Genomic DNA, 27940 nt, shown 5'->3' with positions numbered 1-27940 from the left:
GAAAAAGAGGCGGGGTCCCGAGCGGGTTTCCTTTGTCACATGACAGTGGTGGGAAGTGGGGGGGCGGCTGAGCAGGCGCCTAGGTAGGAGGGGGTTTGTTGCAAGCGCTGCGGGGGTTGCAGTGAGCGACGCGCCACTATGGTGAGTAAGAAAAAAATAAGGGGGTGGTAAAGAGGGTTTGTGTGTGGGGGTCGCCCTGGCAAGAGTGGCTGCTCAGGCCTCCTCCTCCTCCGCAGTCCTTTCTATGGGGCAAGGCTGTTGGCCTGGCTGCTGCTGGTTATTCCCCCCCCCCCCAATTAAATCTATTAAGCCTTATCAGTTAATTGGTTCTATTTATATCGCCATCGATAAGTGTTCTTTGGGTGCATTGCAGTCAAAATGAAACTGCAGAGCTGGACTACTGCAATGTGCTTTCCGTGGGGCTGCATCTTGAAAATGGCTTGGGGAACTTCTGTTGCTGCCAAAGGAAGCTGTCAGGGCGCTAAAAGTGTCCGGGACGGGAGGTTTGAACACGCGACATGACTTTTGTGATTAGTTGTGCTGACTGCTGGTGTGTTTCTCAGCGCAACTCAAAAGGGCTGGTATTAACCTTTAAGCCCCCCAAGCCTGCCTTTCTTCAACCTCTGGAACAGGTGTGGGCGACCTTTGACCCTCCAGATGTTGCTGAAGAACAACTTCCGTCGTCCCTGGCCATTGGGCATGCTTGCTAAGGCTTTGGGAGTTGTAGCGCAGGTTCCCCGCTGTTGCTCTAGAGATGTTTTGGGCTGTAATTCCCAGGTAGCGCAGCTGTGCTGACCTGGACTGATGGGAGGGCACATTGTTGGGGAAGGCTATCCTAAATTGGTTGGGAATGAATTACTTTAAGATTGCCTGCACTCCTGTGATACTGCCTGTAATCCAAGACTTGAATATGTGCTTGTGTACATGTGCTTGTGACTGGAGAATTTGGTTAGGCTCATGAGTATTCACCAGAAGACCTTGTTGGTGGTGGCCTCGCAGTTGTGGAAGTTTTCCGGTTAATATTTCTTTGGACCCCTTCACTTCAGTCATTGAGAATGTCTGCCAAACTTCTTACTAATGCCTTTCCTTAAGAGAATTTTGGTGAACTTATTAAGAATCTCTTACACATCTGTCTTCAACCACTCAGTGCTTTGTACTGTAAAGTTCATTTTTCCCCATGGCTTTATAAGGGATTGGCTCTGAAAAGTGATGAACATATAACTGTAACAAGCATATCAATATTACAAATGCATCAATAATAACTGAACGTTTTAATGCCACTCTTTTTTGTTTCAGGTTCAGGACAGAGTACAATATAAAACATTTATTTTTTAAACCCCCCACAATACACACTTTAAAAAAAGAAGTTGAGCACAACCCTAAGTATGTTTACTATTGAGTTCAATGGGGGTTTATTATCTTCAAGAAGTGTGCTTAGAATTGCACTCTACAACTAAAGTAATTTAAACTGCTAAGTTAAAAGACCACTTGAATTAAGGAAGTCTCAAGTTCATGTGGAGCTGCAAAGGTCCTGCTTAGCTAGCAAATACTTTTTCCAGAAAGGGGAAGCATTAAATAGCCCCAGGTGTGGCTTCCTTCATGACTAATGCTGCCATCCTGTGGAAGCCTACTCAGAAGTAAGCCCCACACTATCTAGTAGTGCCTTAGTAAGTACAGAGTCTTGCAGCACCTTAAAATACTGAGAGGTTAGTGTAGTACGGCTGGCGGGAAATGGGGGTCAGGCAACATCTGGCGGACCAAAGCTTCCCTGCTCTTACATTGGGTGCTTTGTGTACATGGAAACTTCTTCATATGCAGATACAGAAATAACATACAAAAGAGAGGAACAAATGTGAAATTTGGGTCAACAGTAAAAGTTATGAATTTGATGGGCTCGTGAGAGAGCCATTCATGCCTTGGAGTCGTCTATATTTTTTGTTACCATGTGTGACTTAAGACCTTGTTAGATGTTGCATCAGTGGTTGGGCATCTGAGTGGTCAAATACTGTGTAGATATTTTTAAATTGTTAACCTTATCAGAGCAATGAAAAAGCTACCTCAATCAACAACCAGGTTTGATATATATGTTAATTGCAAAAAACCCCATAAGTCCTACATAAGTTTGTGCAAGCAGGAACTCCTAGATTTGGATAGCTTTCTTGCATACCATTCTTTTGTTAGAAAGGTGCCTTCTTTGAGCCCAGAGACCTCTTCCTCTGCTGTTGGAATAGCTAATATGGAGTCTTCCAGAGATTATTGGACAACTCCTCCCACCATCCCCACCTTTTGGAAGTGCTGGCTGGGGCTGATAGGATTTGTAATCCAAAACATTTGATGAGTATCACTTTGAGGAAGACTGCATTATACTTAACAAGGCTGTGCAGCTGCATGGAAAAGCTGGCATTGAGGTAGATGGTTGGAGGTCAGGAACACTATTGAATCTTGAGCTGAGAAACTTAAAAGCTCTGAGTGTGTTTGAAAATGGTAGGGATGAATAATCTTCAGATCAGAGCAGGGATAAATCATCTTCACTCAAGGAGCTTGTTGAAATGGCTGGATCAAGAGTGATGATTAATTTGTCAGCTTATTCTGTGTGGTTGATTGCCTTGCTGGCTGTTATGACCATCATTGAAGGTCTTCCTCTTGGTGCCTGCACCATCAGATGTGACATGAGTGGCATCCTCGTTTGCGGAACCCTCCCCATTTCTATTCATCCGGCGCCAACTGTAATTTATATAGTTAATTTATCAGGATATATACTTGTCCCCACCACCAGAATTCCCAGGGTGGCTTCCAGAATATGAAAGTACAATAAAGCAAATCAGGTTAATGGTCTTTGGGTGTCGGCTAGAAACACTTTTGCTTATGGGGACATTCAGAGGCCTTGACATAGAGTAGCTAGACCATGCCAGCAGGGGCTGATGGGAGTTGGAGTCCAAAACAACTGGAGGGCACCAGTTTGGACTCCCAATTCCCATCCGCTCCAGCTAGCACGATTGTGCAGAAGGGTACCAGTTTGGTGAAGGCTGGGTGAAGACAGCATTCTTCAACCCTAAGTCCCCAGATGTTGCTGGACTACAACTCCCATTATCTCTGGTGATTGGCTAAGCTAGCTGAGGATGATGGGAGTTGTAGTCTAACAACCTCTCGGGACCCAAAGTTGAGGAATGCAAGAATATTTAGATTGCAGCTCTGTACTCACTCACCTGAGAGTGAGTGAACTAAATGGACTTTACTTTTTAAGTAGACACAAGCTTGCTGTTTTGGTCTCCACTGTGTTTTATGTTTTATGTCGCATGGTTTGAAAACTTTGATTGTCAGGTTGTCCTGAAAATGTGTCTTAAATGATATACTTTTAAAAATATAAACTAAGAGTGTTGGGCGTGTTTTCAAGAAATGAGGGAAATGAGTCATGATTGTTAGCTGTCAGTATACATATGGCTATAGAATATATTTTTTAAGATTACTGAAAGATATGGGGGGGGCGGGGAGAATATAACAGCATGGACTTCTAAAAGCAAATGTACTTCACAGAGTACAATTATTCAAAATAATATACTTGGAACATACCGTAATTGGCTTTCTACACTAAAATAAATGCATTTCCTCTGGAATTTTGGTAAATCATTGAATGTGGTAACCAAGAAAAATAAAACCATTATAAAAGTTGGCTGTATTGGCATTTCATTAAATGGAAACAAGGAAACTTTGCAAGACATGTGAAATCCTTTCTAGGCTGGACTTTCTTGTGCTACCTTGGAAGAAAATCCCATGTGTTGACACTCTGCAGGACCTTATTTACTTACTGTGAGGTGTTTATATCTTGCCATTCAATCAAGGAATCCTCAAGGTGGCTTACAACAGATTGCACCAATACAAGTCAAACAAAGACCACACGTCCAGCCCCACAGCCTTCAGTTCTTTGGCCGGTGGGTGGGGTGAGAGTATGCTTCTCTACGGCCAGAATGGCCTTTCTACTTTTACATCTGCAGTCCTAGGTCCTTGCTGATCCTAGCGTCTGGTTGTCTTTGCCTACTCTTGGGCAGCTAAGTGCAGCATTCTCCGTCAGTGATCACCAGTAGTGTTGGTCCCACAAGAAATCTTCATTAGCTCATTCCCACAATGGATAATTAACTTAAGAAATTGGTTGCCGGGAGATGGGCTCCTGGGCCCCTAAACTCAGATTATTTTAAAAGAGAATTAGACAAATTTAGGGAGGAGAGGGTGATCAGCTGCTGGCTTAAAAGACCCCCCTGCCCCTTTCCATAAGGTTCTAGGTGTATGATATACAGTTATGAGAAGAGATTGAATCGCTACATTTATGAAAGGAGAGTTGTTCCAAGTGGAATGGAACCGTATAAACGGTATTTAGCCATGTGACCTACTTATTTAAGAAGTTCCTGCCCTTCACTACAAGGTTGCAGTGTAGATCCCCGACCATACAGTAATGAAGCCCAATAAAGCAAATGAAAGGATGTACATCAGGCAGCAGAGGTATAGGGATCCTGCGTTGTTCGAAGATTGCACGCCAGCCGAAATGAATTGCTGGGGAGCAACAGCAGGGAAGAATGGTAGCTTCCTAGAAGCCTACAAGGAGGGCTTGAAGGTTTCTGATTGGTTTCTGGTTGGGGGAAGTGGGGTGATGGACTAGGTGGAATATCACTCTGACCCAGCAGCTCCTGCTCCTATGTTCTTGCTGGGAAGTAGTCACCTGTTTCCCTTACCCCTTTTTCCTAGCCGACTACACAGCAGTCTCCTCAGGATGAGCAAGAGAAGCTCCTGGATGAAGCCATTCAAGCTGTCAAGGTCCAGTCCTTCCAAATGAAGCGGTGTTTGGTAAGAACTGTGGGGCTTGATTCCCTTAATAGTTTGGGCCCAGAGTTCTTCAACCTCAGTCCCCCCAGTTGTTGTTGGACTACAAGTCCCATCATCCTCAGCCAGTGGTTGTTGAGGATGGGTGTTGCAGCGCAGCAACATCTGGCCCAGTGTCTGTTAAGGAGCGCCATCTCCCCTGTGAAGCTACCACTTACTAAGGTCTGCCAAGGAGACCCATCCTGGATCCCTTCTCTGCAAGGGAATGCAGAACACCACAGGCGGCTGCTCTGGAGTTCTCTTCCCCAAAGGGTCTACAAGGCTGCCTCTCCAACCATTTTTAAGCATAAAATTACATTTTTTATTCTTCTCAATTCATTAATTTCTGACGTTGTCTTTTCAGCTTCTCCTGTTTTATTTGTGTTCTGTGTTTTAATTTTATCTATCTTTGGATATAATCTTACTGCTGTAAAACTGCCTTTGAATGCCTATTCAAAATAGTGGCCTAGATGTCATATCAAAAATATATTTCGGGTTGTTCTAGAAGGTTGAATTGGCAGGTCGCTCCTTGACCTCCAGAGCACTGGATATTCCTGAAAGTTACAAAAGGCAATCACTGCCAGGTGCTTGTCTGTGTATAACTCTTGCATGGCGGGGCGGGGGAACTAATTGGAAATGAGGTGTGCGACCAATAATCTTACTTTAAATGTTTTGTTTTGTTAGGACAAGAACAAGCTAATGGATGCCCTGAAACATGCCTCTAACATGCTTGGTGAGCTGCGGACTTCGATGCTTTCCCCAAAGAGCTATTATGAGCTCTGTATCCTCTTGAGACTTACCTTGCAGCTAGCTGAGTCTTGTTTGGGGTGATGGTGATAGGGAGGGAACGAACTTGGAACAACATCTGCAGGTGGAGGAACCATTGGAGTGATTTTCTTGCTCATCGTATGATCCAACTCCCTGCTCCCATGCAAGGGAATCCAGAACTGTATTATTTATTACATTTCTCAAGGTTGGGTTAGCACAGTGGTTCCCAAACTTTTTCAGGCCACCACCCCCTTGGTTCCACAAACTCATCCCCAGTGCCCCCATCCCTATTAAAAGCATTCAGAACAGCGGTCTGCACGACTCACTAGGGATAATAAGAACATAATAAAATTCCAAATAATAATATTTACGTGCACATTTATTCAAAGTCCAGTTGAACCATTGAGTTGAATTAATTCAGCAAAATTGATGAAGTTGATACCAGCTAACAGTTATTTATATCTCCAGCACTCCCTGCCACTCCCTTGTCTCCTAGGTAATCACACCACCTGCAAAGGTTGGTACAACTCACTTTGGGAACCATTGGATTTCAAAGTCTTTCCCTCTTCCTCTTGCCTAGCTATTTCTGCTTGAAGACTTGAGCTTCTTGCCCTCTAAAATGTCAGCGCCTTCCTTCCGGCTGTCCCCTTCACCTGCTTTAAATTCTGAACTCTTCCAGGGCTACTGATTTTCCCTTGGTATTTCTGGGTAGTCACACACCCACACGGCACATCACCTGCTACTCTAGTCTGAATCCTTAACCGCAAGGAAAAGATATGGCGATCTCCGATGAGCTACACTACCTGGAGGTGTACCTGACGGATGAGTTTGCCAAGGGCAGGAAGGTGACGGATCTCTATGAACTGGTGCAGTATGCTGGAAACATCATCCCGCGGCTGTAAGTAAATAAGAATCAAGGGTGACGTCTTGCGTTCTGGGACCAGTAATCTGCTTTCTGCAACTGCAGTAGCTTTTCCATATCGCCTGAAATTTTCCTGTGGTAGAAGGGAGCATTGTTTGGTGGGCAGCAAGTAAGTGGCCTCACTCGGGCAGATGTTTTGGACTACAATTCCCATCACCCATAACAACCACACGATGGGAGTTGTAGTCCAAAACATCCAGAGAGTACAGCGCACGAGAAGGTTGCTTTTGCTTCTGTGATTTCACTTAAGTATACTTAATGGTTTCTGTTTCTCCTCTCTCCTCCCCTAGATATTTACTCATAACCGTTGGGGTTGTCTACGTGAAGTCCTTCCCTCAGTCCAGGAAGGATATCTTAAAAGACCTGGTGGAAATGTGCCGTGGTGTCCAGCATCCCCTGAGGGGCCTGTTTCTGCGCAACTATCTCCTTCAGTGCACGCGGAACATCTTGCCTGATGATGGGGAACAGACAGAGTAAGGAGCCTGGTGGGGCGGAAGTGGAGCTTTCATAAGTGTGGTGTGTGTGTTTGGTAGGCAGACACTGAAGCAAAGCAGCCTGGTCCCCAGGCATGGGCTGAGGTCACCTGAGGGCAGCAGCAGCAGGTGCAGTTAGTGCCTGGAAGAGAGGTCACCTAAGACCCCTGTGTGCACTGCCTTGGTTCCAAGATGGAAGATGGTGGAGTGTAAATGGAGAGTCCAATCAGGAGCTGCCAATTTCACCTCTGATAACAGTGATGGCTCCCAACTTGGGCAGCTTTCTAAGCAGATTAGACAAATTCATGGGAGGATAAGGCTGCCAATGGCTGTTAGCTGCGATGGCTGTATTAAGAATATAAGAGGAGCCTGCTGGATCAGGCCAGCATCCTGTTCTCTCAGTGGACCAACCTGATGCCCCTATGGAAAGCTGGCAAGCAGGACCAGAGCACAGACACAGTCTCCAGCAGCTCTTGAGACCCAAGATGCTGAGTTAGATGGCCCTTGGTCTGATCCAACAGGGTTTGTGTGCAGTTTGCCAATCATTTGGGGTTCCTTTTCCTGTCTGCAGAGTCTCCCAGAAAGTCTTCCAGGATCTTCTTTCTCAGTTCAGCTCATCAGCTGGCAGATTCCCATGTGGGGGTGAATCCATTCTAGTTCTGCTTAAAATATTTAACTTGAAGAGTTAGCATTACAAATTATACAAGAAGAAGAAGAGGAGGAGTTTTGATTTGATATCCCACTTTATCACTACCCAAAGGAGTCTCAAAGCGGCTAACAATCTCCTTTCCCTTCCTCCCCCACAACAAACACTCTGTGAGGTGAGTGAGGCTGAGAGACTTCAGAGAAGCGTGACTAGCCCAAGGTCACCCAGCAGCTGCATGTGGAGGAGCGGGGAAGCGAACCCGGTTCACCAGATTCCGAGTCCACTGCTCTTAACCACTTTACCACACTGGCTGTACAACTGCTGGTCTAAGGAAAACAAAGTAAACACTATCTGCAGAAGATCCTTCCTCCCTCTTTGCTCTGGACAAAGTAACAGCCACCTCTTTCAGAGCATGTCTAAAATAGAAGTCTGTTGCTAGGGTAAAAACCTGTTGCTAGGGTCAGACTTTTTGTTAGGGGCAAAACTGCAAGGATCATTTCAAGCCTTATTTTTTAGACTACACTTACACAGAGCTCTTCTGATGTTCTTAAGTCATGAGATGCATTTGCAGGGGAAGGGGGGAAACTTGTTGCCTCTGCTTTGGGACTTTTGCCAGCTATGCAAGTTGCTTCCCAGGAAGCTGAACATTGCAAATTGGTTGCATTCTTTTGCTTTCGTTCCTTGTTTAAGAAACAAAATAGCTTGGCCCTCCCAAAGTGTCGTTATGAGCTGATCTTCTATTGCAGCCCCAGGGGTAGAATGTGCCCCTCTAGCCTTCTCTCTCTGGCCTTGGGACTCTTACCGAGGGCACTGCCATCACTTGGCCCTGCCTTTTCCCCTCCTGGAGTGTTTTCTGCAGGGTGGAATGTGTCCTTGAATTCTGAGAAGGACTCTTGTTTATCTGGATGGAAGATAGAGAAGGTTGTGTGTGTGTAGAAACTAGCCTCCTGTACAAAAGCTAAGTTTGTATTGATTTATTTGCCTACTTTTCCTTGAAAGGAAAGGACCCCCCCTTCACCCCATTGCCTGATACATTGTCATGCACAAAACCTCCCTAGCTGAGCACTTCTATGGGAAGAGACACACTATGTACAGGAGCACAGCTTCATGTCCATGAAAAGGACACTCACATCTTGTTTGGAAGAGATGCAAATTGTATGTTACAGTGAGCGGCTTTCTCCCTAATCCGGCACAGGCTTTTAAAATGGAGTGGTTCCCAGCGTGTGTTTAAATCCAGATAGGGGTTCTTCAAGCTGCATATATTTAGCCCAAAGAGGGCTCTTTTTAACGAGCATCTCTCTTCGTGGTTCAAAGAGGATGCTGCTTTGTTTTGTTTAAAATATGGATTTGACCCTCATCTTGAAAGCAAATCCTCTCTGTCCTCCTGTAAAAAGGAAGTGCTTGCTCTCTTGACTTTACAGCGAAGAAACGACCGGGGACATCAGCGATTCCATGGACTTTGTGCTGCTGAACTTTGCTGAGATGAACAAGCTCTGGGTGCGAATGCAGCACCAGGGACACAGTCGTGACCGAGAGAAGAGGGAGCGCGAGAGGCAGGAGCTGAGAATCCTGGTGGGAACCAACCTGGTTCGGCTGAGTCAGCTGGAAGGGGTCAATGTGGAGAGATATAAGCAGGTGAGGTGGTTTCTTGGCTTGACTTGGCTTGACTCCAGTTCTGAGTGGGCCTTTTCAGGTGTGGCTCCCTGCTTGTGGAATGATCTGTATTCAGGCACACCTGGTGCCATCGCTGTGTCTATTTCCAGGCAAAATCATTCCTTTTCAACCAGGCTTTGGGCCCTTAATTTGGAGGGGTTTAAGTAAATTTGTGGTCTCTATCTTGCTTATCTTTTAGCCCAGTGGGTTGTGTTAAACCTGCCTTTTTAGGTACATTATGGAGATGTTTTTAGATTTTTCTTTTGGTTTTAATTTTTGTGTTATTTTGTAAATTGCTCTGGGTAATCTTTTATGAAAAAGTGTGATAATATGCTATTAATAAGAAGAACAGCAACAAAAAAAATATGAATTGGTTAGTTGTAGTTTCTTACAGCTGCAGAAAATGAAAGTTATATAATTTTGTCCCCAGTAGTCATAGCTTTTAATTCAGCTTGTTAGTCACCTAACAGAGAGTTTTCTCTAGGCCAGTGGTTTTCAAGCAGTGTGCCATGGCACTGTGGGGTGCCTTGAATGATGGTCAGGGGTGCTGCAGGCAACACTGGCCTCTGTCCCTCTTTCCTTCCCTCTCTCCTCTGACGCCCTTTTGCGTCTCTGCCTCCCAAAGGCTTGCACAGCTGTTTGTTGCAGCAGCCCTGGTTGCAGGTTCCCCAGGTGAATGGTGCCTCTGGGGCTGGCCAGGGCTGCTTCCCAGGCCCCTGTGGGGTAGTGTGAGGAGTCACTTCTCTTTGGGGTGGGGGGGGGCAGCTCAGAGACCAGGGGCAGCAACTGCAGCTGCTCAGAGGATTCCCAAAGAGAGGGGAGAGGGGAGATGACTGAGGGAACACTCCACAAGGGAGGGTGTTTGAGAAAGGGCGAGGGACTGCCAGCTCTGCAGGCGAGGGGTGACATAACTGGGCTCTTGAGCCCAACGGGGAAGTTGCAGAAAGAATGTAGTTGGTCCAGGGAGCCGTGGACTCAGAAAGGTTGATAGCCTCTGCTCCAGGCAACTAAGAATACAACGTAAAAACCACACAAAATCAAACATCAGCCACCAGCCATCAAATTTAACAAATCAGTAGCAAAACCACCACCAGCCTCCACAGGAAACAAACAAACCAGCAACTCTGAGCAACGCTAACATAAAAATTTGGCACAGCTGGATCACTTTCAGTCCAAGTGCCGGGGTGAAGATGAAAGTCCTAACCTGGTGTTGGAAAGCTTGGTGGTGACACCAGGCAGGCCTCATTCCAGAAAGCATTCTGTGTTGGTGGTAGGGGAGTGGACAAGCGAAAAAGCAGCCTTGGAGGGAAACACCAGATGAGGGTCTTGGAGGGTCTGGGTACGTGCATCCTGGGAGAAGTGTTTAAGTGGGGAATAGATTTTAGAGATGGGAGCAAGCGGGCAAGCTTGCAGAAGGCCCAAGGGAAGGAATTGACACATAGCTCTTTTTTTCTTCTGACCAGATTGTCTTACCTGGCATATTGGAGCAAGTTGTCAACTGCAGGGATGCCTTAGCTCAGGAATACCTCATGGAGTGCATCATACAGGTGAGCCTGCAGAGGGATATTACAGACGGCTTTGGTTAAGTGGCATGGCCAGTACATAACAGCATGCAGGGTGTTTCTTCCTTTCGACTCTTCTGGGCCAAGGAAACAGGAAGCAACTGGGCATAGTGGTGAGTCTGTGGGAAGTATGGCAAGCGTAGAGAAACCATTGCCCTGCTCTGCTCAGCCAACTGACTCTTCCTGCTCTGTCTAGGTCTTCCCGGATGAATTTCACCTCCAGACCCTGAACCCTTTTCTACGAGCCTGTGCAGAGTTGCACCAAAATGTGAATGTGAAGAATATCATCATTGCTTTAATTGACAGGTGCGTAAGGAAGCATTTTAATGACACTTCAGGTGGGGAGGAAACCGATAGGCACTCAGAAAGAACAGCTTATCTATCTTTTCCCGGTTATGAATTTCTCTTCATGGTTTCCAGGTCCTTTGCTCCATGCAGTCTTGTTATCTTAAGCAAAAAAAGCCCCCACTGGTACAATTCCTTCCAGTGATTGGTGGGGCTCCTGTGATGTCATGGAATGCTCACAACCTTTCTTTGGAGTCTGGCAAAAGTTAACCCAGGGAAGACAGTGTAGCTTTCTGTTGGGATTAAAACACACAGTTGGGGGTTAAAAAAGAAAAGCTGGTCTTGTTTGTAAGAAGTAAAGTTAGACTGGGAGTTTGACTAGAAAGCGGAAGCAGGAGTAGAGTAAACGGAAGACTGAGAAGAAGGAGCCAGAGTGAAGGCTGGGCAAAAAGGCTGCAGGAAAAGTTTTGTTAAGGGGGGAATGCATATTGCTGCTAAGCTATATGCCGCTTAACTCCCAAAGGGAGTTCTGAGTGGCTTATAAGTATGAAACCAAAGCATGAAGATGCATATTTAAAATACACAATATAACGATTCCATCAGAATAAACACCCACAATTAAAATGTGTGAAGAAGCAAGCCAATTAAAACAGCACGGCAATTAAAACTGCTTAAATAGCCATTATAAAACAGGAGGTTAGGTCAGGTGGAACACTTGTCTGGAGCAGGTGTGCTTTTCAAGAGCCCACTCTGCAAAATCATAATTGAGGAAATGAGGTTTTATCTGATTTTTGTTTTTTGGAGGGGGCAGAAGAGATCTAGCATTGGCAAACCAGAATAAGGATTCTCAAGCTCACGTGTGGCCCTCTGGATCTCTCTCTCTGGCCCTTGGGAGCCTTCCCAGGCCATAGCCTTCACTGCCCTTACTTCACATCTTCCATGCGTATTTTTGCCTGGCTGAAATGTGCCCTTGAAGTCCAATGTTTCTCGCTTGCCTGTGTGGAGGGCATGTGCAGAAACCAGCCTACTGTGCAAGGGTAAAATTTATATCCCTTGCTCTGCCCATGTTTGCATGTGGCCCCAAAAAGGTTACCCAGAAGATAATGCGGCCCCCGGACTGCAAAAGGTTATCCTCCCCTGCTTTAAGCAGTAGCAGTTGTGTGCTGTTGGCAGGGAGGAAGATAGGGAGGAGGGAAGGATGTCTGCAAGCCAGCAAAGGCTCTTGTCCATGCCGACAGCTTGCTAACAGGATTGGGGCATGTGCTGTTGTCAGAAAAGGGTATTGCTGGGTTTGGGTGCTTGGAGGGCAGAAGAAATTAAGACGCATAGAGGCAACAGGAAGGTTGAATTTCACATGGATTGTTAAGCCAGCCAGCCATGCCTGTTTTGCAGGTTTTGGCATGGTGGTTTGGGAGATGTCGAAGCAGAGTTCTGTCATTCCCTCTTGCCTTTCTCTGTTCCCTTTCTGCAGATGGATAGCTCTGGTTGGAGGCAACAATGCTTCTGAATGCCATTTCAGGAGGGGAGACAGCTCTTGTGTTCTGGTCCAGCTTGCTGGATTCCCATTGTGGGCATCCGGTAGGATGCTGAACTAGATGAGCCATGGGCCTGATCCATCAGACACCTCTTTTTGTTGGTTGCATCCAGCTAAGCTTTACTCAGAGTAGACCTACTGAAATGAATGGACCCCAATTAAGTCGTGCTCATACCTCCAAGTAGGTCTGTCTAGAGTTGGATACAAGCTCGGATGGCAGCGTTATCAGCATCTTTCCGAGAAATGTGTGTGGGTGCATCGGTGTCTGTGTTTATAAAGCTGATTGCCTTTTAAACATTGGCAAAAGTTTGCTTTTGCATGGCGGGCAGGGATAAGCTGTGCATTTGTGTGGGAGCGATGGGTGATTCAGCCGCTCGGAGTGAGCTGAGCGCCTGTATGTTTGGCGGTGGCTTTGTTTTGACGACCTCTCTGACTCACGCAGGTTTGCATTGCTTCGGGAAAAGCCTTTGTACAACCTGAAGCAGGCAACCTTTGGGTGACTTTTTGTACTCTCTCGCTTGAGTGTTTTCCCCGGTTATTTCTCTGGAACATCCAGTCCTCTCTGCAGCTTGAAATGGCGAGAGATGCGGGTGCAAACCATCCATTTATTTCTCTAGTTCCAGTGTTAAAAGCCCAGCGCTTGACAGATTCCCCACCCCCACCTCCAAGTTCATCCTTTTGGCATCTAATGCCTCTAATGCAGGGAGAGACTGACTTGCTCAGTTTGCTGGCTTAAATCTGTGGATAAGTTTGCACAGATCTGGTTTTTGAAGGCCTGTGACCTGACCACCTTCGGAAGCCAGTGGCGGCACCAGGGGGGAAACAAAAATCTGGGGTGGCCCAGGAGGGGCAAAGTATATTTCTAGGTGGGCAAGAAATTAAAACAGCAGTGTATGCTAATGACAGGTGTTTAGAAATGGGGGGCAAGTGATGGGATGAGCTCCTTGTTGGCAGGGGGAATTCCCCCTCTCCCCCTGTATCACCTATGACTGAAGCTAAGCAGGTCTGTACCTGGTCAGTGCCTAGGTGGGAAACCACCTGGGGACCCCTCCCATGCTGCCTTGAGTGCCATTACAGAAGCAAAGCAAATCTCTATCGTTAACGGTCAGTGACCAGCACCCTAGAAAGCACATAAAGCACATTATCGAAATGTGTATAACAAGACTAAAAGAGAGCAAAATAAAGTAAGAACTCAATTTTTACACTTTGTAACTCACTGCCTATTGACCTCAGGAAGACGCCTTCACTGTACCCTTTTTGGGGCCTGATAAAACAGGTGGCGCTGTGGTCTAAGCCACTGAGCCTCTTGGGCTTGCCGATCGGAAGGTTGGTGGTTTGAATCGCCGCAACGGAGTGAGCTCCCATTGCTCTGTCCCAGCTCCTGCCAACCTAGCAGTTCGAAAGCACACCAGTGCAAGTAAATAAATAGGTACTGCTGTGGCAGGAAGGTAAACAGCATTTCCATGCGTTCTAGTTTCTGTCACTGTGTTCTGTTGCGCCAGAAGTGGTTTAGTCATGCTGGCCACATGACCCAGGAAGCTGTCTATGGACAAACACCAGCTCCCTTGGCTTGAAGCAAGATGAGCGCTGCAACCCCATAGTTGCTTTTGACTGGACTTAACCGTCCAGGGGTCCTTTACCTTTTACCTTAAAACACGTTTGTTTAGACACAGATGTTTGGAAAGTTGATGCGAGTTTTAATCTATAGTTGTTTTACCTTTTCGAATGTCTTAAATTAATTGGTGTACTTTTTTCTTACTGATTTTATTGTTTTATCATTTTTGTAAACCTCTTTGAGGTTCTTTCTTTCTTTCTCTCAGTCAAGTGGTGTATAAATGTGAAATGACAGATAAGTAAATAGAAAAATTAATAATGACCTAGAGTAAAAATTAGATGGGCATCGTCAACTTAAAAGATGCAATCCTGCCTCAAAAGCGAAAGAGCAAAATGTTTACGAAGTGTCTGGAATCAGTTTCTGGCAGGTTTCGCTTACTGCAGCAGAATATTTGGCCGCAATCAGAGGTACAAATGCATGTTGATCCGAGCAGAAGGACATAAAATGATTGCCCTGGCAGATTTGGTAATATGGGTTCAATAAAGGTTTTATGCAAACCGTGGTAGAAGGAGCAGCACAGGAAGATTTGCATCTCTGACTCAACCTCTCCAAAGCTTCAGGAGCACTCCATCTCCCATCAGCCTCGGCCATCCTGGAGAATGGGTCAGGAATGATGGGAACTGTAGTCCAAGAATCTGAAGGGCCACACATACTGATGTAATGCTTCCTAATGTAATGCCCACAGGGGCTAGGAATTGTAAGGCGGCTGCTCACCATACATTTAAAGTGCATTCAACACATACTGGAAGCACTGATTTCCCGCTCCAAAGAATTCTGGGAAGTGTAGTTCCCCCTCATAGACTTACAATCCCCAGTACACTTAACAAACTATGGCTCCCAGGATTCTTTGGTGGAAGCAATGTGCTCTTAAATGGGCGTTGGATATATTTTAAATGTAGGATGTCTGTATGCTCTTGAAACCTAGATTTTACTTTGAGAGGAAGTAGATGCTAACGCCCCAACTCTCAAGCACCCTGACTTGGGAAAGAGCTTCGGTGGGTATTGCTTATGAGTAGGATTGGCCTGCAAATCACATTTCCCCAAACTTCCTTCCCACTGCTTTAGGCTTGCGCTCTTTGCTCACCGAGAGGATGGGCCAGGGATCCCTGCTGACATTAAGCTCTTCGACATTTTCTCCCAGCAGGTGGCTACTGTCATACAAGTAAGTGGAGAGTTTGGCCACTTCCCTCAGCAGTTTTTAAAAAAACTTGGGCTTACTCTGGGTAGTCCACAAGTGCAGCTGCTGAGTCTGACGTCCTGGCAGTGGGCTTCGGAGACCCTTCAAAGTGGCATCTACTGGCCCCACCTCTGGTGTCATGCATGACATCAGGTGTAGGGCTGGTGGGTGTGGCTTACCTGAAACAACTTCACAGGCCAAATGGGAAGGTGTGGTGGGCCAAATATGGCCTGCAGTCCAGAGGTTTCCTGCTCCTGGTGAAGTTTGTTGAGGGCATCTGAAGGCAGCCCTGTTTAGGGAAGTTTTTAATGACTGATGTTTTAATGTATTTTTAATCTTTTGTTGGAAGCCTCCCAGAGTGGCTGGGGAAACCCAGCCAGATGGGCGGGGTATAAGTAATCATTTTTTATTATTATATTATTATTATTATTGGCTCCATCCCAGCTTCCTTCTGTTGCACGGGAAAATCTGAAAGATTCTTCTAAGCCTGTGTTTCCCAAACTTGGGTCTCCAGCTGTTTTTTGAACTACAGTTCCCATCATCCCTGACCACTGGTCCTGCTAGCTAGGGATGGTCGGAGTTGTAGTCCAAAAAGAGACCCAAGTTTGGGAAACACTGTTCCGAGGGGAGGGTTGGACTAGATGACCCGTTGGTGCACTTCCAATTCCACAGTCCTGTGATTCTTTGAAAAGCCTCCCTAGGGTCCCTGACTGCTTAATGCAGAAAAGGTTGGGACGGAGAAGCTGGTGTTGGGACTCCCTTTATGCACCCCAGCCCATTTTGCACCCTTTCACATCTGTCTGAGTGCCTCAGCAGTGCTTGTGTGTGTTAAGAAGGCATTTGGGAATCCAAAAGAGTCTCCGTACGAGTGCCTCTTCCAGTCCCGATGCGTGTAGGCCCTTGACGTAGACATCTTGCAGAAGTTGCACAAGCCTGGGCCTGAGCAGCGTCTGAAGGAGAGACCACCTGTCCCGTCCCCCCCCATCAATGCTGCCCTGTGTCTGTGCGTGAATTATAAATGTAATAAATGCAAGTGCCCTTTCTGCAGCCGCCTGACATGCAGATCTCCTCTTTATTTTCCCCGCGGTGTCCGCAACTCCAGTCTAGACAAGATATGCCTTCGGAGGACGTGGTGTCGCTTCAGGTCTCTCTCATTAACCTGGCGATGAAGTGCTACCCGGATCGTGTTGACTATGTCGACAAAGTGCTGGAGACAACGGTGGAAATCTTTAACAAGCTGAACCTGGAGCAGTGAGTGGAGGCCGTCTGGCTCGCGGCAGAGCAGGCCGCGCTCCCTGCTAATTGGGGGTGGTGGGCGGAAGGGGACCGAAACCAATTAAGTCTGCCTGGCTAAATTGGCCTGGCTCTTTTTCTTCCAAGTGCAGCAGATGGTTCTGTCCTAACAATGAGTTGTTGCTGAATGGCTGAACCTTGACAACAGGAGGTCTAAATGTTTGCATTGGGCAAATATCACTTTGCTTCTAGATCTGTTTCTGCTGTTTTCCCCCCTCTATGTCAGCTTCCAAAAGCGGGGCCAGGGGGTAGAATCCATTTGTTGTTTTTCTCCGGAAGCCAGAGGGCTCTTGAGTGGCTCCTGCGGCAAAAGAAATGAAGTAGAAGTAAAAAAAAAGAAAGAAAAGAGTATTGAGCCTAGGGAAACTGGTTTATGAAACCAAACTTGTCTGGAAACCAAGCCCTCATGGGGTCACATTTCAAGGAGCTGGGGATATTTAGCCTGGAGAAAAGGAGTCTGAGAGGTGGTAGTGTAGCAATCTTTAAATATACAAAGGGTTCTCTCAGGGAAGATGGAGCAAGGTTGTTTTCTGCTGCTCCGGAGAGTCGAACCCGAACCCGTGACAAGAACAGAGATTCCAACTAAACATTAAGAAGGACTTTCTGAGGGTAAATGCTGTTTGACAATGGAACAGACTAGCTTGGAAGGTGGTGGGCTCCCCTTCCTTGGCAGTTTTAAGGCGTTGGACTGCCATCTGCCAGGGAAACTTCAGTTGCCATTCTTGCATTGCAGGGAGTTGGACTAGATGGCTCTTGGGCCATTTCCAACTCTTCAGTTCTGTGAGAGTACCAGAGAGCTCACAGCCCTTCTGTACTCATGTTTATCCTCCTGGTTTACTCCTAGGCATCCTTTATTTCAGTAATATAATTTGGGGGCGTGGAGTCACTTTGTTCCTGTTATGGAAACAACTGGGAGTCAAGAAATCCTTTGCTGCTCTGCTGAAAATCACCCAGAAATCTACCAACAGATCCCGATGCCTCCTCTGCTTCACCTGTGTCCTAAACTGTAGGAAACTTGATACATGCCAGTCCATTGTTGCCTGCTTAATTCTTAATTCTTTTTTTTTTTTAGCATCGCCACAAGCAGCGCTGTATCCAAGGAGCTGACGAGGCTCTTGAAGATCCCGGTCGACACCTACAACAATGTCCTGACTGTCTTGAAACTGAAACATTTCCACCCGCTCTTTGAGTACTTCGACTACGAGTCCAGGAAGAGCATGAGTTGTTACGTGCTCAGCAATGTGCTGGATTACAACACGGAAATCGTCTCCCAAGACCAGGTAGGGAAAGAGCGTAATGGAGTTGGCAGCATCCGGACTTCAGAACTGCCCCCTCCCTGTTGATGTGAATACCTTAGTTGTATTTCTTTCGGTGCCTGCCTAAAACCTTTGGGCTCGTGGCTGTTTGATCCAGGCCAGTATGTGTTGCATACTGAGCTGCAGGGAGCATGAGCTGGGCCTCACTGCCCTTATCCTCCGCCTCCTGCAGGTAGATGCCATCATGAACCTCGTGTCGACGCTGATCCAGGACCAGCCAGACCAGCCGGCTGAGGATCCAGACCCCGAGGATTTTGCAGACGAACAGGGCCTCGTGGGCAGGTTTATTCACCTCCTCCGTTCCGACGATCCTGATCAGCAGTACCTGGTATGGCTTCTTTAAAGCGTTGGAGTGGGGCTGCTTCAAAGAGATGCTTTTTCATCTAGTTCAGTGGTGGGGGAATGCAGTCCACCCCCAACCACTCTTTCTGACCCTTGGGGCTCTCCCCAGGCCACACACACCCTCCTTGGCCACACCCCTTAGTGGCCCTTGCTTTGCACTCCTGAGTGCAAAAGCAACTGTATCCTAACTTGTGATTCCCAGCAACTACCATTCAAAAGCATCGCTGCTTCTAACTGTGGAGGCAGAGCATAGTCATCAGCCCTCAATAGCCCCCTCCTCCATGGATTGGTCAAATCTTTGTTTGAAGAGAGCCAGCGTGGTGTAGTGGTTAAGAGCGGTGGACACGTAATCTGGGGAACCGGGTTCGCGTCCCTGCTCCTCCACATGCAGCTGCTGGGTGACCTTGGGCTAGTCACACTTCTCTGAGGTCTCTCAGCCTCACTCATCTCAAAAAAGTGTTTGTTGTGGGGGAGGAAGGGAAAGGAAATTGTTAGCCGCTTTGAGACTCCTTAAAGTAGCATTTCTCAATCTGTGGGTCCCCAGATGTTGTTGAACTACAACTCCCATCACCCCTAGCTAGCAAGGCCAGAGCTCAGGGATGATGGGAGTTGTAGTCCAACAACATCTGGGGACCCACAGGTTGAGAACCGCTGCAAGGGGAGTGAAAGGCAGGATATCAAATCCAAACTGCTGCTGCTGCTGCTGCTGCTGCTGCTATTGCTATTCTTCTTCTTCTTCTTCTTCTTCTTCTTCTTCTTCTTCTTCTTCTTCTTCTTCTTCTTCTTCTTCTTCTGCCATCCAAGTTGGTGGCCTATCTCCTGTGGGAGGGAGTCCCACAGTTTTAACTCTGCACTGTGTGAAGGAAGTAAACCTGATACTTCTTTTAAACTGGAAGGGCTGAGGACTGAACCTGCATGCAGAGAATCTGCTTTGCTACTGAACTGTGGTTCCTCCGTAGCCATCATTCTCTCATCCATGCACATTGGTAAATAAGATTGCCTGCTGACTTGTAGAATCGTGGAATTGTAGAGGTGGGAGGTAAACCTAGTCCAACCTCCTGTGATGCAGGGATCTTCCAAACCCAGGTTGATGCATGTTATTTAGTTCATAAAGCAGGGTGTTTGTTTCTTCGCATGGGGTGGGGGTAGCGCCTCCCATCTTGCCTCCCGTCAGTTATGGACATATCATCGTGTGATATATATATATTCTCTTGATTTAGATTTTAAACACAGCCCGGAAACACTTTGGCGCGGGAGGAAACCAGCGCATCCGTTTCACGTTGCCCCCCTTGGTCTTCGCTGCCTATCAGCTTGCTTTCCGCTATAAGGAGAATTCTAAAGTGGTGAGTGAACCGAGCCCAAGGTTTTTCCTCTCCTAAGAACATAAGAAGAGCCTGCTGGACCAGGCCAGTGGCCCATCTAGTCCAGCATCCTGTTCTCACGGTGGCCAACCAGGGAGAGGCTTCTTCTGGGAAGCCTGCAAGCAGGATTCAAGTACCAGAGCACTCTCTTCTCCTGGGGCTTCCAGCAACTAGTATTCAGAAGCACTGCTGCCTCCGAAAGGGGAGGCTGAGCATAGCCATCATGGCTAGCAGCCGTCAGTGGCCTTTATCCTCCATTAGATAGGGCTTGGGTAGAAACAGTTGAGTAAGAGGACAGTAAAATGGCAATCTGCAAGAGATGAAGTGCTTAAAGAGAGAGGGAGAGAGACGTATTCAGTGATCAAGGGTTAAATACAGTGGTACCTCGGGTTACAGACGCTTCAGGTTACAGACTCCGCTAACCCAGAAATAGTACCTCGGGTTAAGAACCAATTTGCTTCAGGATGAGAACAGAAATTGTGCAGCGGCAGTAGGAGGCCCCATTAGCTAAAGTGGTACCTCAGGTTAAGAACAGTTTCAGGTTAAGAACGGACCTCCAGAACGAATTAAGTTCTTAACCCAAGGTACCACTGTATCTTAAAACTTTCAGGAACTGCCCCTCACATGGAATAGAGCAACAACAGAAAGCTGTTTCCTTGAGCCTATCTACATGGGACTGGAACCCTTGTCATCTCGGGATATAAATATTCACAGATTTGGGTTTTCCGTAATTTGTTCAGGTTGCGGAATTCCAGTTCTTGTTGCAGATAATGTGGAAATGTTAAGTGGAGCCCTCTTCTTGGTCCTCTCTACCAAGTTTGCTTCTTGTTTCTGTTGTACTTCTTTTTGACACAGCATTTTCCTTTGATGTCTTGGGGTGGTTTCCCCCCCACTTTTAGGATGACAAATGGGAAAAGAAATGCCAGAAGATCTTCTCGTTTGCGCACCAGACGATCAGTGCTTTGATCAAGGCCGAGCTGGCAGAGCTACCTCTGCGGCTGTTCCTCCAGGGGGCGCTGGCGGCAGGAGAGATCGGCTTTGAGAACCATGAAACGGTGGCTTACGAATTCATGTCCCAGGTGGGCTCGGCAAAGGTTTTTCTTCCCACTCTTTCCAAAAGCATAACTTTGATGTGTAGACTGGTCTGATAACAGAGTTGCACATGCTTATTCTATGGGGTTGAACCCTGTGCCGGATCAAGAGCCTTAACTGAATAAGGACCTAATTAGTGTTCTACTGGAGAGCATCTTGTTCTCACCAGTAGCTATCAATAGCCCTTCATGAATTTTCTTATCTTTTAAAGCCATCCAGGTTGGTGGCCCTCACTGCCTCCTATGGGAAGGTGTTTTGTAGATTAAGTATGCACTGCATAAAGTACTTCCTTTTATGTGTCCTGAATCTTCTAGCACCCAGTCTCATTGGACGTCCATGGCATGCATAATTTTATAAACTTCTATCATGTCACCCCTTCCTTGCCTGTTCTCTCAAAGTCCTATATTGGATGTCTGCCTGCAATTGATGGGACTATATTTGGTTTTCATAGCTCGGTCCTTCCTTTCTATGGAATGGAAATGTGTGTGATAAACTTCACTACAGTGAATGTAGGAAGATGCCTTTGAGTGCGCCCAACTTAATTCAAGTGTTTCACTGGTATCTCCTTTTCTGGATCTTAAGGCAGGTGGCTTCCCCAGCTCTGCTGCCTGAGACCCTTTTAATACCCAGAGATTTCAGGGACTGATGCAGAGACTTCGCACATGGGAATCAGGTGCTCAACGCCACTCCCCGCTCTCCCTAAAAAGAGCAAAAGATCCTGTATAGCTACCCTCTCTTGGCAAGGAGATCCAACTGAAATGATCCTACGAAGCAGAGCAAGATGTGCTATAGACCATGTGCTAGGAGACCGACCAGAAGCATGGCATCAAGGCATCAGAGAAGGACTTCATCCTCCAAAGTGCCATGCAAACACTTTTATTTATTTCATAAAATTTGTACATCACTGAATTGGAGAACAACAACAACCCTCAAAAGTGGTTTACCAAAGATAAAATAATGACACGATCACTAAGAAAAGTTGACAATATTTTACAACTAGCAGTACTTTATGAGTAATAATTTAAAATAACAATAGACTAAAAACAGATTAGAACTCGCATCAACTTTATAAAACACCTGAGTTAGGCTTGTCCCAAACAAAAATGGTGTAAGGGGATCATATAGGCCAGGGTTTCCCAAACTTGGGTCTCCAGCTGTTTTTGGATTACAGTTTCCATCATCCTTGACCACTGGTCCTGCTGGCTAGGGATCATGGGAGTTAAAACAACTGCAGGGCCTCAGATTCCCCATTCCTGGTGTAGAAAGTCGTCTTGAACATCCCCTTCTCTCGTGTTCCAGGGAGCTGAGAGCTCTAGCTTTCTTCACTTGTTTGTTTTTGTGAAAGCCAGGAATTGCCACAAAGCCAGTAATCAAAACTTCCGGCTGTCCGTCCTCCCCCCCTCATTTCTCTTCTGAATCAGGCGTTCTCTCTGTACGAAGACGAAATCAGTGACTCAAAAGCCCAGCTGGCTGCAATCACCTTGATAATTGGGACATTTGAGCGGATGAAATGTTTTGGCGAGGAGAACCACGAGCCCCTGAGGACCCAGTGCGCCCTGGCGGCTTCCAAGCTGCTGAAGAAGCCGGATCAGTGCCGAGCTGTCAGCACCTGCGCCCATCTCTTCTGGTCCGGCCGGAACATGGACAAGAACGGAGAGGAGGTGAGGGGGTGACTTGGACCGCAGCTCTTCCATCAGCTCCAGGAAGCACAGCAGCTGCCTGGCCCTGCTCCTGGGGTGGGGTGGGAGTCGGCTACTGTCCCAGAATCTGCCCAGCCTTTCCACTTACTGATGCTGATTCTGACTTGGATTTGAGGGGTTGTCTGTGTGCCGAGGGTGTGGTCCTCTACGTGGTCCTAAGACATTACTGTGTTGCGGGGGTTGGATTATAGATGACTACTTGCATCCCTTCCAATTCTGCCATTCTCTGATTCTGTGGTCTAAAAGCAAACTTTCTGAAGTTAAGCAGGCGTGAGTCTGATCAGTGCCTGGATGACAGACTCTAGGGCTGGGTGATTCCTGGTTTTCAACATTGCAATATATCACCAGCTAAACATTGTGATAAACTGATATATCACAATGTCTGAAATGATGGAGCTGTGTAGAGGTGCTGGCTGGCTTCACAGTTTTTCCCATGTCGTGGTTTGCATAGTGCACACACGCATCATGATTCGCAGTATATTGTCCAGTCAAAAATTATGAAACCGATCTCACAATATGGACTTCAAATCAGTTTTGGACGATATATCGCCCAGCCCTAACACACATCATGATTTGTGATATATTCCCCGGTCAAAAATTATGAAACTGATATCACAATATGGACTTCAAACCAATATCTCTCCCAGCCCTATGATAGACTGCCTGGTAACCTCGCATTCTCTGCCTTGGGTTTCATGACGGAAGCAAGGTGGGAATCGAAATGTGCTTCCGTCAGGGGTAGGGAACCAAAAGTGCCCCTTGTGGCTTCCCTTTCTGGCCATTAGGACTCTCCCCAGACTACACCTTTTACCAGTCTTCCTCCACACTCTCCTCTTGAGTGTTTTTCGCCTGGGAAGAATGTGTCCTTGAGCTCTCAACTTTGGCTTTCCTGAACAGTGGGGGATTAGAGAAGGGCAGTGTGTGCTCGCCCTACTCTACCAAGCTATGCTTTGTTCCTTTGCCCACTTTTGCCTCTGGTCCCACCCAGTGCTGGAATGTGGCTCTCACCAGGTTGCTTAGAATGGAATGTGGCCCCTCTGGCTTTGGATAACTTCATAGACCGAGGTGAACACTGAAGCTGAGAAAGGATCCCCACTCCTGTACTAAATGAAATAGCTTCTTGCGAAATAGCCCCGTTGAATATGGCTGGGCTAAGCTGAGTAAATACTCATAGGTTGGAGGTGGAAAAACAAGTTGGTGGTGACAGTGACTGTGTAGCTATTTGCATGCAGTTGGGACTTGCTGGCTGAGTTGCAGTTGCAGTGGGGTGAGGGCAGGAACGGGGTAAGTTATGCCCCAAGAAAGTAAGACTTGGGTACAGTCATACCTCATGTTACGTTTGCTTCATGTTACGTTCTTTCAGGTTACGTCCCGCGGCAACCCGGAAGTACAGGAAACGGTTACTTCCGGGTTTTGCCGCTCTCACATGCGCAGAAGCACAAAATGACGTCATGCGCATGCACAGACATGCCGCTGCGGGGTGCGTTCTATCCATGTTGCAAACAGGTCTCCGGAACGGATCCTGTTTGCAACCAGAGGTACCACTGTATATGGAAGATGCTGACCAGCTCTTTTCTGTTTGGTGCTTAGCTCCACGGCGGGAAGAGAGTCATGGAGTGCTTGAAAAAGGCATTAAAAATAGCAAATCAGTGCATGGACCCCTCTCTCCAAGTCCAGCTCTTCATAGAAATTCTCAACAGATACATCTACTTCTACGAAAAAGAGAACGATGCGGTAAGCGGAAGAGTGCCGAAACAGCACATGTGTTTGGAGGTCTTCTCAGTGGGGAAGGCTGGGCTTGGATGCCAGTGGCCTCCCAGATGTTGCTGAACTACAGCTCCCATCATCCCTGCCTGTTGGCCTTCCAAACTGGCTAGGACAGATGGGCATTGGAGTCCAGCAACATCTGGAAGACTGCAGGCCCCCCCCCCCAGTCTAAATGATATGTGATAGAAGCCTGACAGCTCCGCGTTTTCCTCTGAATAGCAGTGGAGTTTTCCCTCTGTTCCCTTTCCCCCAGATCCAAGTTGTTCGTTCCATCTTTTGGAGATCCTGGGTATTTCACAAGCCGGTCGAAGACCCTGCATGGGAAAAGCAGCTGTGATGGAGGGAATGCATTAAACGCTCATTCACAGTGGCAGCGAGTTCCTGCCTTGTGGATCTATTTTGCAGTGTGGCTGCAGACCTACAGAGTAGGGGTGTGTGTGTGTCCACTTGCTGGGGATAATGGGAGTCAGAGTCCGGCACAATCTGGAAGGCTGCAGATTCCTTATCCCTGATTTATGTAGTTACTTAGGGTTGTGTTCAACATATCGCTAGGCAAAATATTACACCAGTGTGCGGATTTCACCGTGTGCAGCAGAGCCTTGTCCCCTCCCCCTGTGCCTCCCCCTAAATCTGTTCTTTGAACTCCCCCAACCCTCTAGAGCCAGATTAGGGGACTGCAGGGTACGCATTGGGGGAGGGGAAGAGCATTTGGGGTAGGGTGGCCATTGGAGCTAATCCTTACACTATCACAATTATGTAGTTGAATACCGCCCCTGATCATCTTAGTCCCAAGCACTGTGAGGAAAAATAGTTGCAGGGTATCTTATCTGCAGCTACCGATTTCTTCACTGGGAAGCACCCAGAATATTTTTTATTTTATTTTATCTGTTTCTATAGAGCTGTTCTTCAAAGCAGATTGCAGGGCAGGAACCGCTGCATGATTCAGTTGGGCGGCTAGTTCCATGGACTAATAAAGCCAGCTGCCTTCTGCATCCTGCCTTCGTTATATACACTGCTCTCTTCCTTCTGATCGAAGGTTTTGACTTCCTGGTTTTTTTCACATGCTGGGCTTTGTTGGTTCTTTTCCTTTCTCAGGTGACAATTCAGGTTTTGAATCAGCTCATACAGAAAATCCGAGAAGACCTCCCTAACCTTGAATCGACCGAGGAAACGGAACAGATCAACAAACACTTTCACAACACGCTGGAGCACCTGCGCTTGAGGCGAGAGTCCCCTGAGTCGGAGGGCCCCATCTACGAAGGGCTGGTCATATAGAGGGGGAGCCTCCTGTGTGTTTGCACCACACCCAACTGGATCACCTTTCCATTTACAACACAGTACCTGGGTTTTGTTTTTATTACGGCGATGCTAGAGTTTTCATAGATTTGTGCCTTTCGGAAGTGCCAAGTTAGGCTATCTGCGCTCTCTCTCCTTTTTTTGCTTTCGTTTCTGTACTTGGCATGTATGTGCAACGTGTTCAGCGCTTTGCTTCCAAGCACTTGCGTTCACCACTTCTACCAGGTTTCTTCCACCCCCCCCACCCCAACTTCTTGGACCAGCAGCTCTGTAGAGACCATCAGAAAAATTAGCATGGCTGAAGTCATTCCTTCCTTTTTTAAAAAATAAATAAATAAAACCCATGTGGCAATGCCTCCCCCTGCCTCTCTCCCCCCCTCTCTTGCATTCTAATTTGTCTTAGATAACTTCTCTTCTCTGCCCCCCCCCCTCAGCTCAGAAACCTTTAATGTCCTAACCTGGCTTTCCACCTGCAAGTGTTAATAGGTAGGGGGTGTGTGTTGGTTAGTTTTTACAGAGAGCTTTCATTTTCTTTATAGGTTGGATTCTGCTTCTACCCTTTTCGCCCTCCCCACCCCCTGAGGTTATGTCAGATTTTTCTTCCCTCCTATCCCTCCCCCACCCCTCTTAAAAACTAGAATATATTAATGCATGTTTTTGGAGTTGTAAAGCACCATGCTTAAAAAAATTAAATTCAGAAGTTTATATTTTGCATATGGAGGCTCTGTGACCCGCGGTGGAGGGCCAGTCATTGTGCACAGGGCGCTATTTATCAAGGAAACTTTATTTCCGCATAGTATTGAGGAGGAGGAGGAGGTGGAGAAAAGTAATAGATGAATTGTGGTCTCTATATAGTTCTATGTATAACCTTCGTTACCGTAAAATTTAGAGGGGTGGGGGAACGCATTACACAGTTCTGCTCCGTATCATGAATTTGCACCAGTGAAACCAATAAAGTTGCTATTAACGAGTCTGGCTCTGAATGTCTCCCATTGCGTCTAAAGCGGAGGGGTAGCCATCGTGGTGTCCTGCGGGTGCCGTTGAACTACAGCTCCCATTGTCTCTGCCCCGTTGGCCATGCTGGCTGGAGCCGATGGGAATTGGAGTACAACAACGTCCAGGCAGGGACACAGGTTCTCCACTCTGTTTTAAAGGTTGGGTTTCTCCTCTGCCCAAGTTTGAACAAGGTTCCATCATCCCCCCCCCAAAAAAAAAAACCCCCAAGAAAGGACAGCCTTTTGGCTTAAGCTAGGGATGGGGAACCTGTGACCCAATGGTCGGGGCCATAATGGGAGTCGTAGGCCATCAACAACACCTGTCTGGTGTCTGTCCCTACCCCAAACTCATTCAACACCAGGAGTCTATCTACAGCAGGCATAGGCAAACTCCGGCCCTCCAGATGTTTGGGACTACAATTCCCATCATCCCTGACCACTGGTCCTGTTAGCTAGGGATGATGGGAATTGTAGCCCCAAACATCTGGAGGGCCGGAGTTTGCCTATGCCTGGTCTGCAGTGTGAGCAAGCAGATGGTCAGGTTTATATTTATAGTTATTCTTGGTTGTAGCTGGCTCTTCCACCCGTAGATACCTGGAGCGACCTGCAGAAAAAAGGGGGCAGAAACACTAAAAGCAACCCCTGTTAAACCATCACTGAAAGTGGCAACTAAAACAGCAGCAGAATTGGATAGTAAAGCCCAGAGGAAAAAATACAAAAATCCAGCACTGTCAGAAGGGAGCGACCCATTGCAATGAGTAATGTTTGATGTTTTATCTTGTTTTTAATATTTTGTTGGGAGCCGCCCAGAGTGTCTGGGGAAACCCAGCCAGATGGGCGGGGTGTAAAGAAATTATTATTATAGTAACCACATGTAGCACAACTTAATTTTAAATGGATGTAAAACGGCCCCTGGGGGCAGGGATTTAATGTCAAAATTCAGCACTGATCAAACAGAAAGGCCACTGAAAAGCAGACGTCTCCTACAAACTCTGAGCTCCTCAGAAACTAGTCTCCTGTGTGCCACCTGGAGGCGACTCCTATGCCTGGTCTACTGCTTCATGTTTTCAAGTGACTCTTGGCCGCTTTGATGCCGACGCTGTTAGGGTGGTGAGCCAAAAGCTTTCTGGTATGGAGATGCTGGCCTGGATCCAAAGAGCTCTTGCATGAATGGAAAGGCACTTTCACTCTTGGAAGACTCCCGCTTGTGGTACAGCACCTTCTCCCTCCCTCCTGGGAATGTCTCACCAACTGCCGTTTTAGAAGGTCATTGATCCTTGGGAATGCTGGCT

General features: G+C 47.0%; 1 protein-coding gene across 1 annotated transcript; it reads left to right on the top strand.

Annotated features, from left to right (window-relative positions):
• Window positions 1-25: 25 nt before the first annotated feature.
• Window positions 26-26623, top strand: VPS35 (VPS35 retromer complex component). The gene is made up of 17 exons (XM_083451868.1): window positions 26-141; window positions 4738-4836; window positions 5536-5632; window positions 6394-6517; window positions 6832-7014; window positions 9082-9295; window positions 10777-10860; window positions 11072-11181; window positions 15375-15471; window positions 16589-16737; window positions 17852-18059; window positions 18268-18423; window positions 19658-19780; window positions 20698-20877; window positions 22312-22551; window positions 24181-24324; window positions 25453-26623. Exons 1-17 carry the CDS (start codon window positions 139-141, stop codon window positions 25630-25632), a joined length of 2391 nt encoding a protein of 796 aa, XP_083307994.1. The 5' UTR covers window positions 26-138; the 3' UTR covers window positions 25633-26623.
• The last annotated feature ends 1317 nt before the right edge of the window (window positions 26624-27940 follow it).

This window comes from Podarcis tiliguerta (assembly GCF_965153285.1).
Source record: "Podarcis tiliguerta genome assembly, chromosome: 8".
Taxonomy (NCBI): Eukaryota; Metazoa; Chordata; class Lepidosauria; order Squamata; family Lacertidae; genus Podarcis; species Podarcis tiliguerta.
This window is presented reverse-complemented; position numbering and strand designations above follow the sequence as displayed.

Excerpts from the sequence above, each read along its gene's own strand:
- VPS35 (XM_083451868.1), top strand. Across the intron at positions 7,015-9,081 it reads GATGATGGGGAACAGACAGA|CGAAGAAACGACCGGGGACA; the intron begins GTAAGGAGCCTG and ends TTGACTTTACAG. Across the intron at positions 18,060-18,267 it reads AAATCGTCTCCCAAGACCAG|GTAGATGCCATCATGAACCT; the intron begins GTAGGGAAAGAG and ends CGCCTCCTGCAG.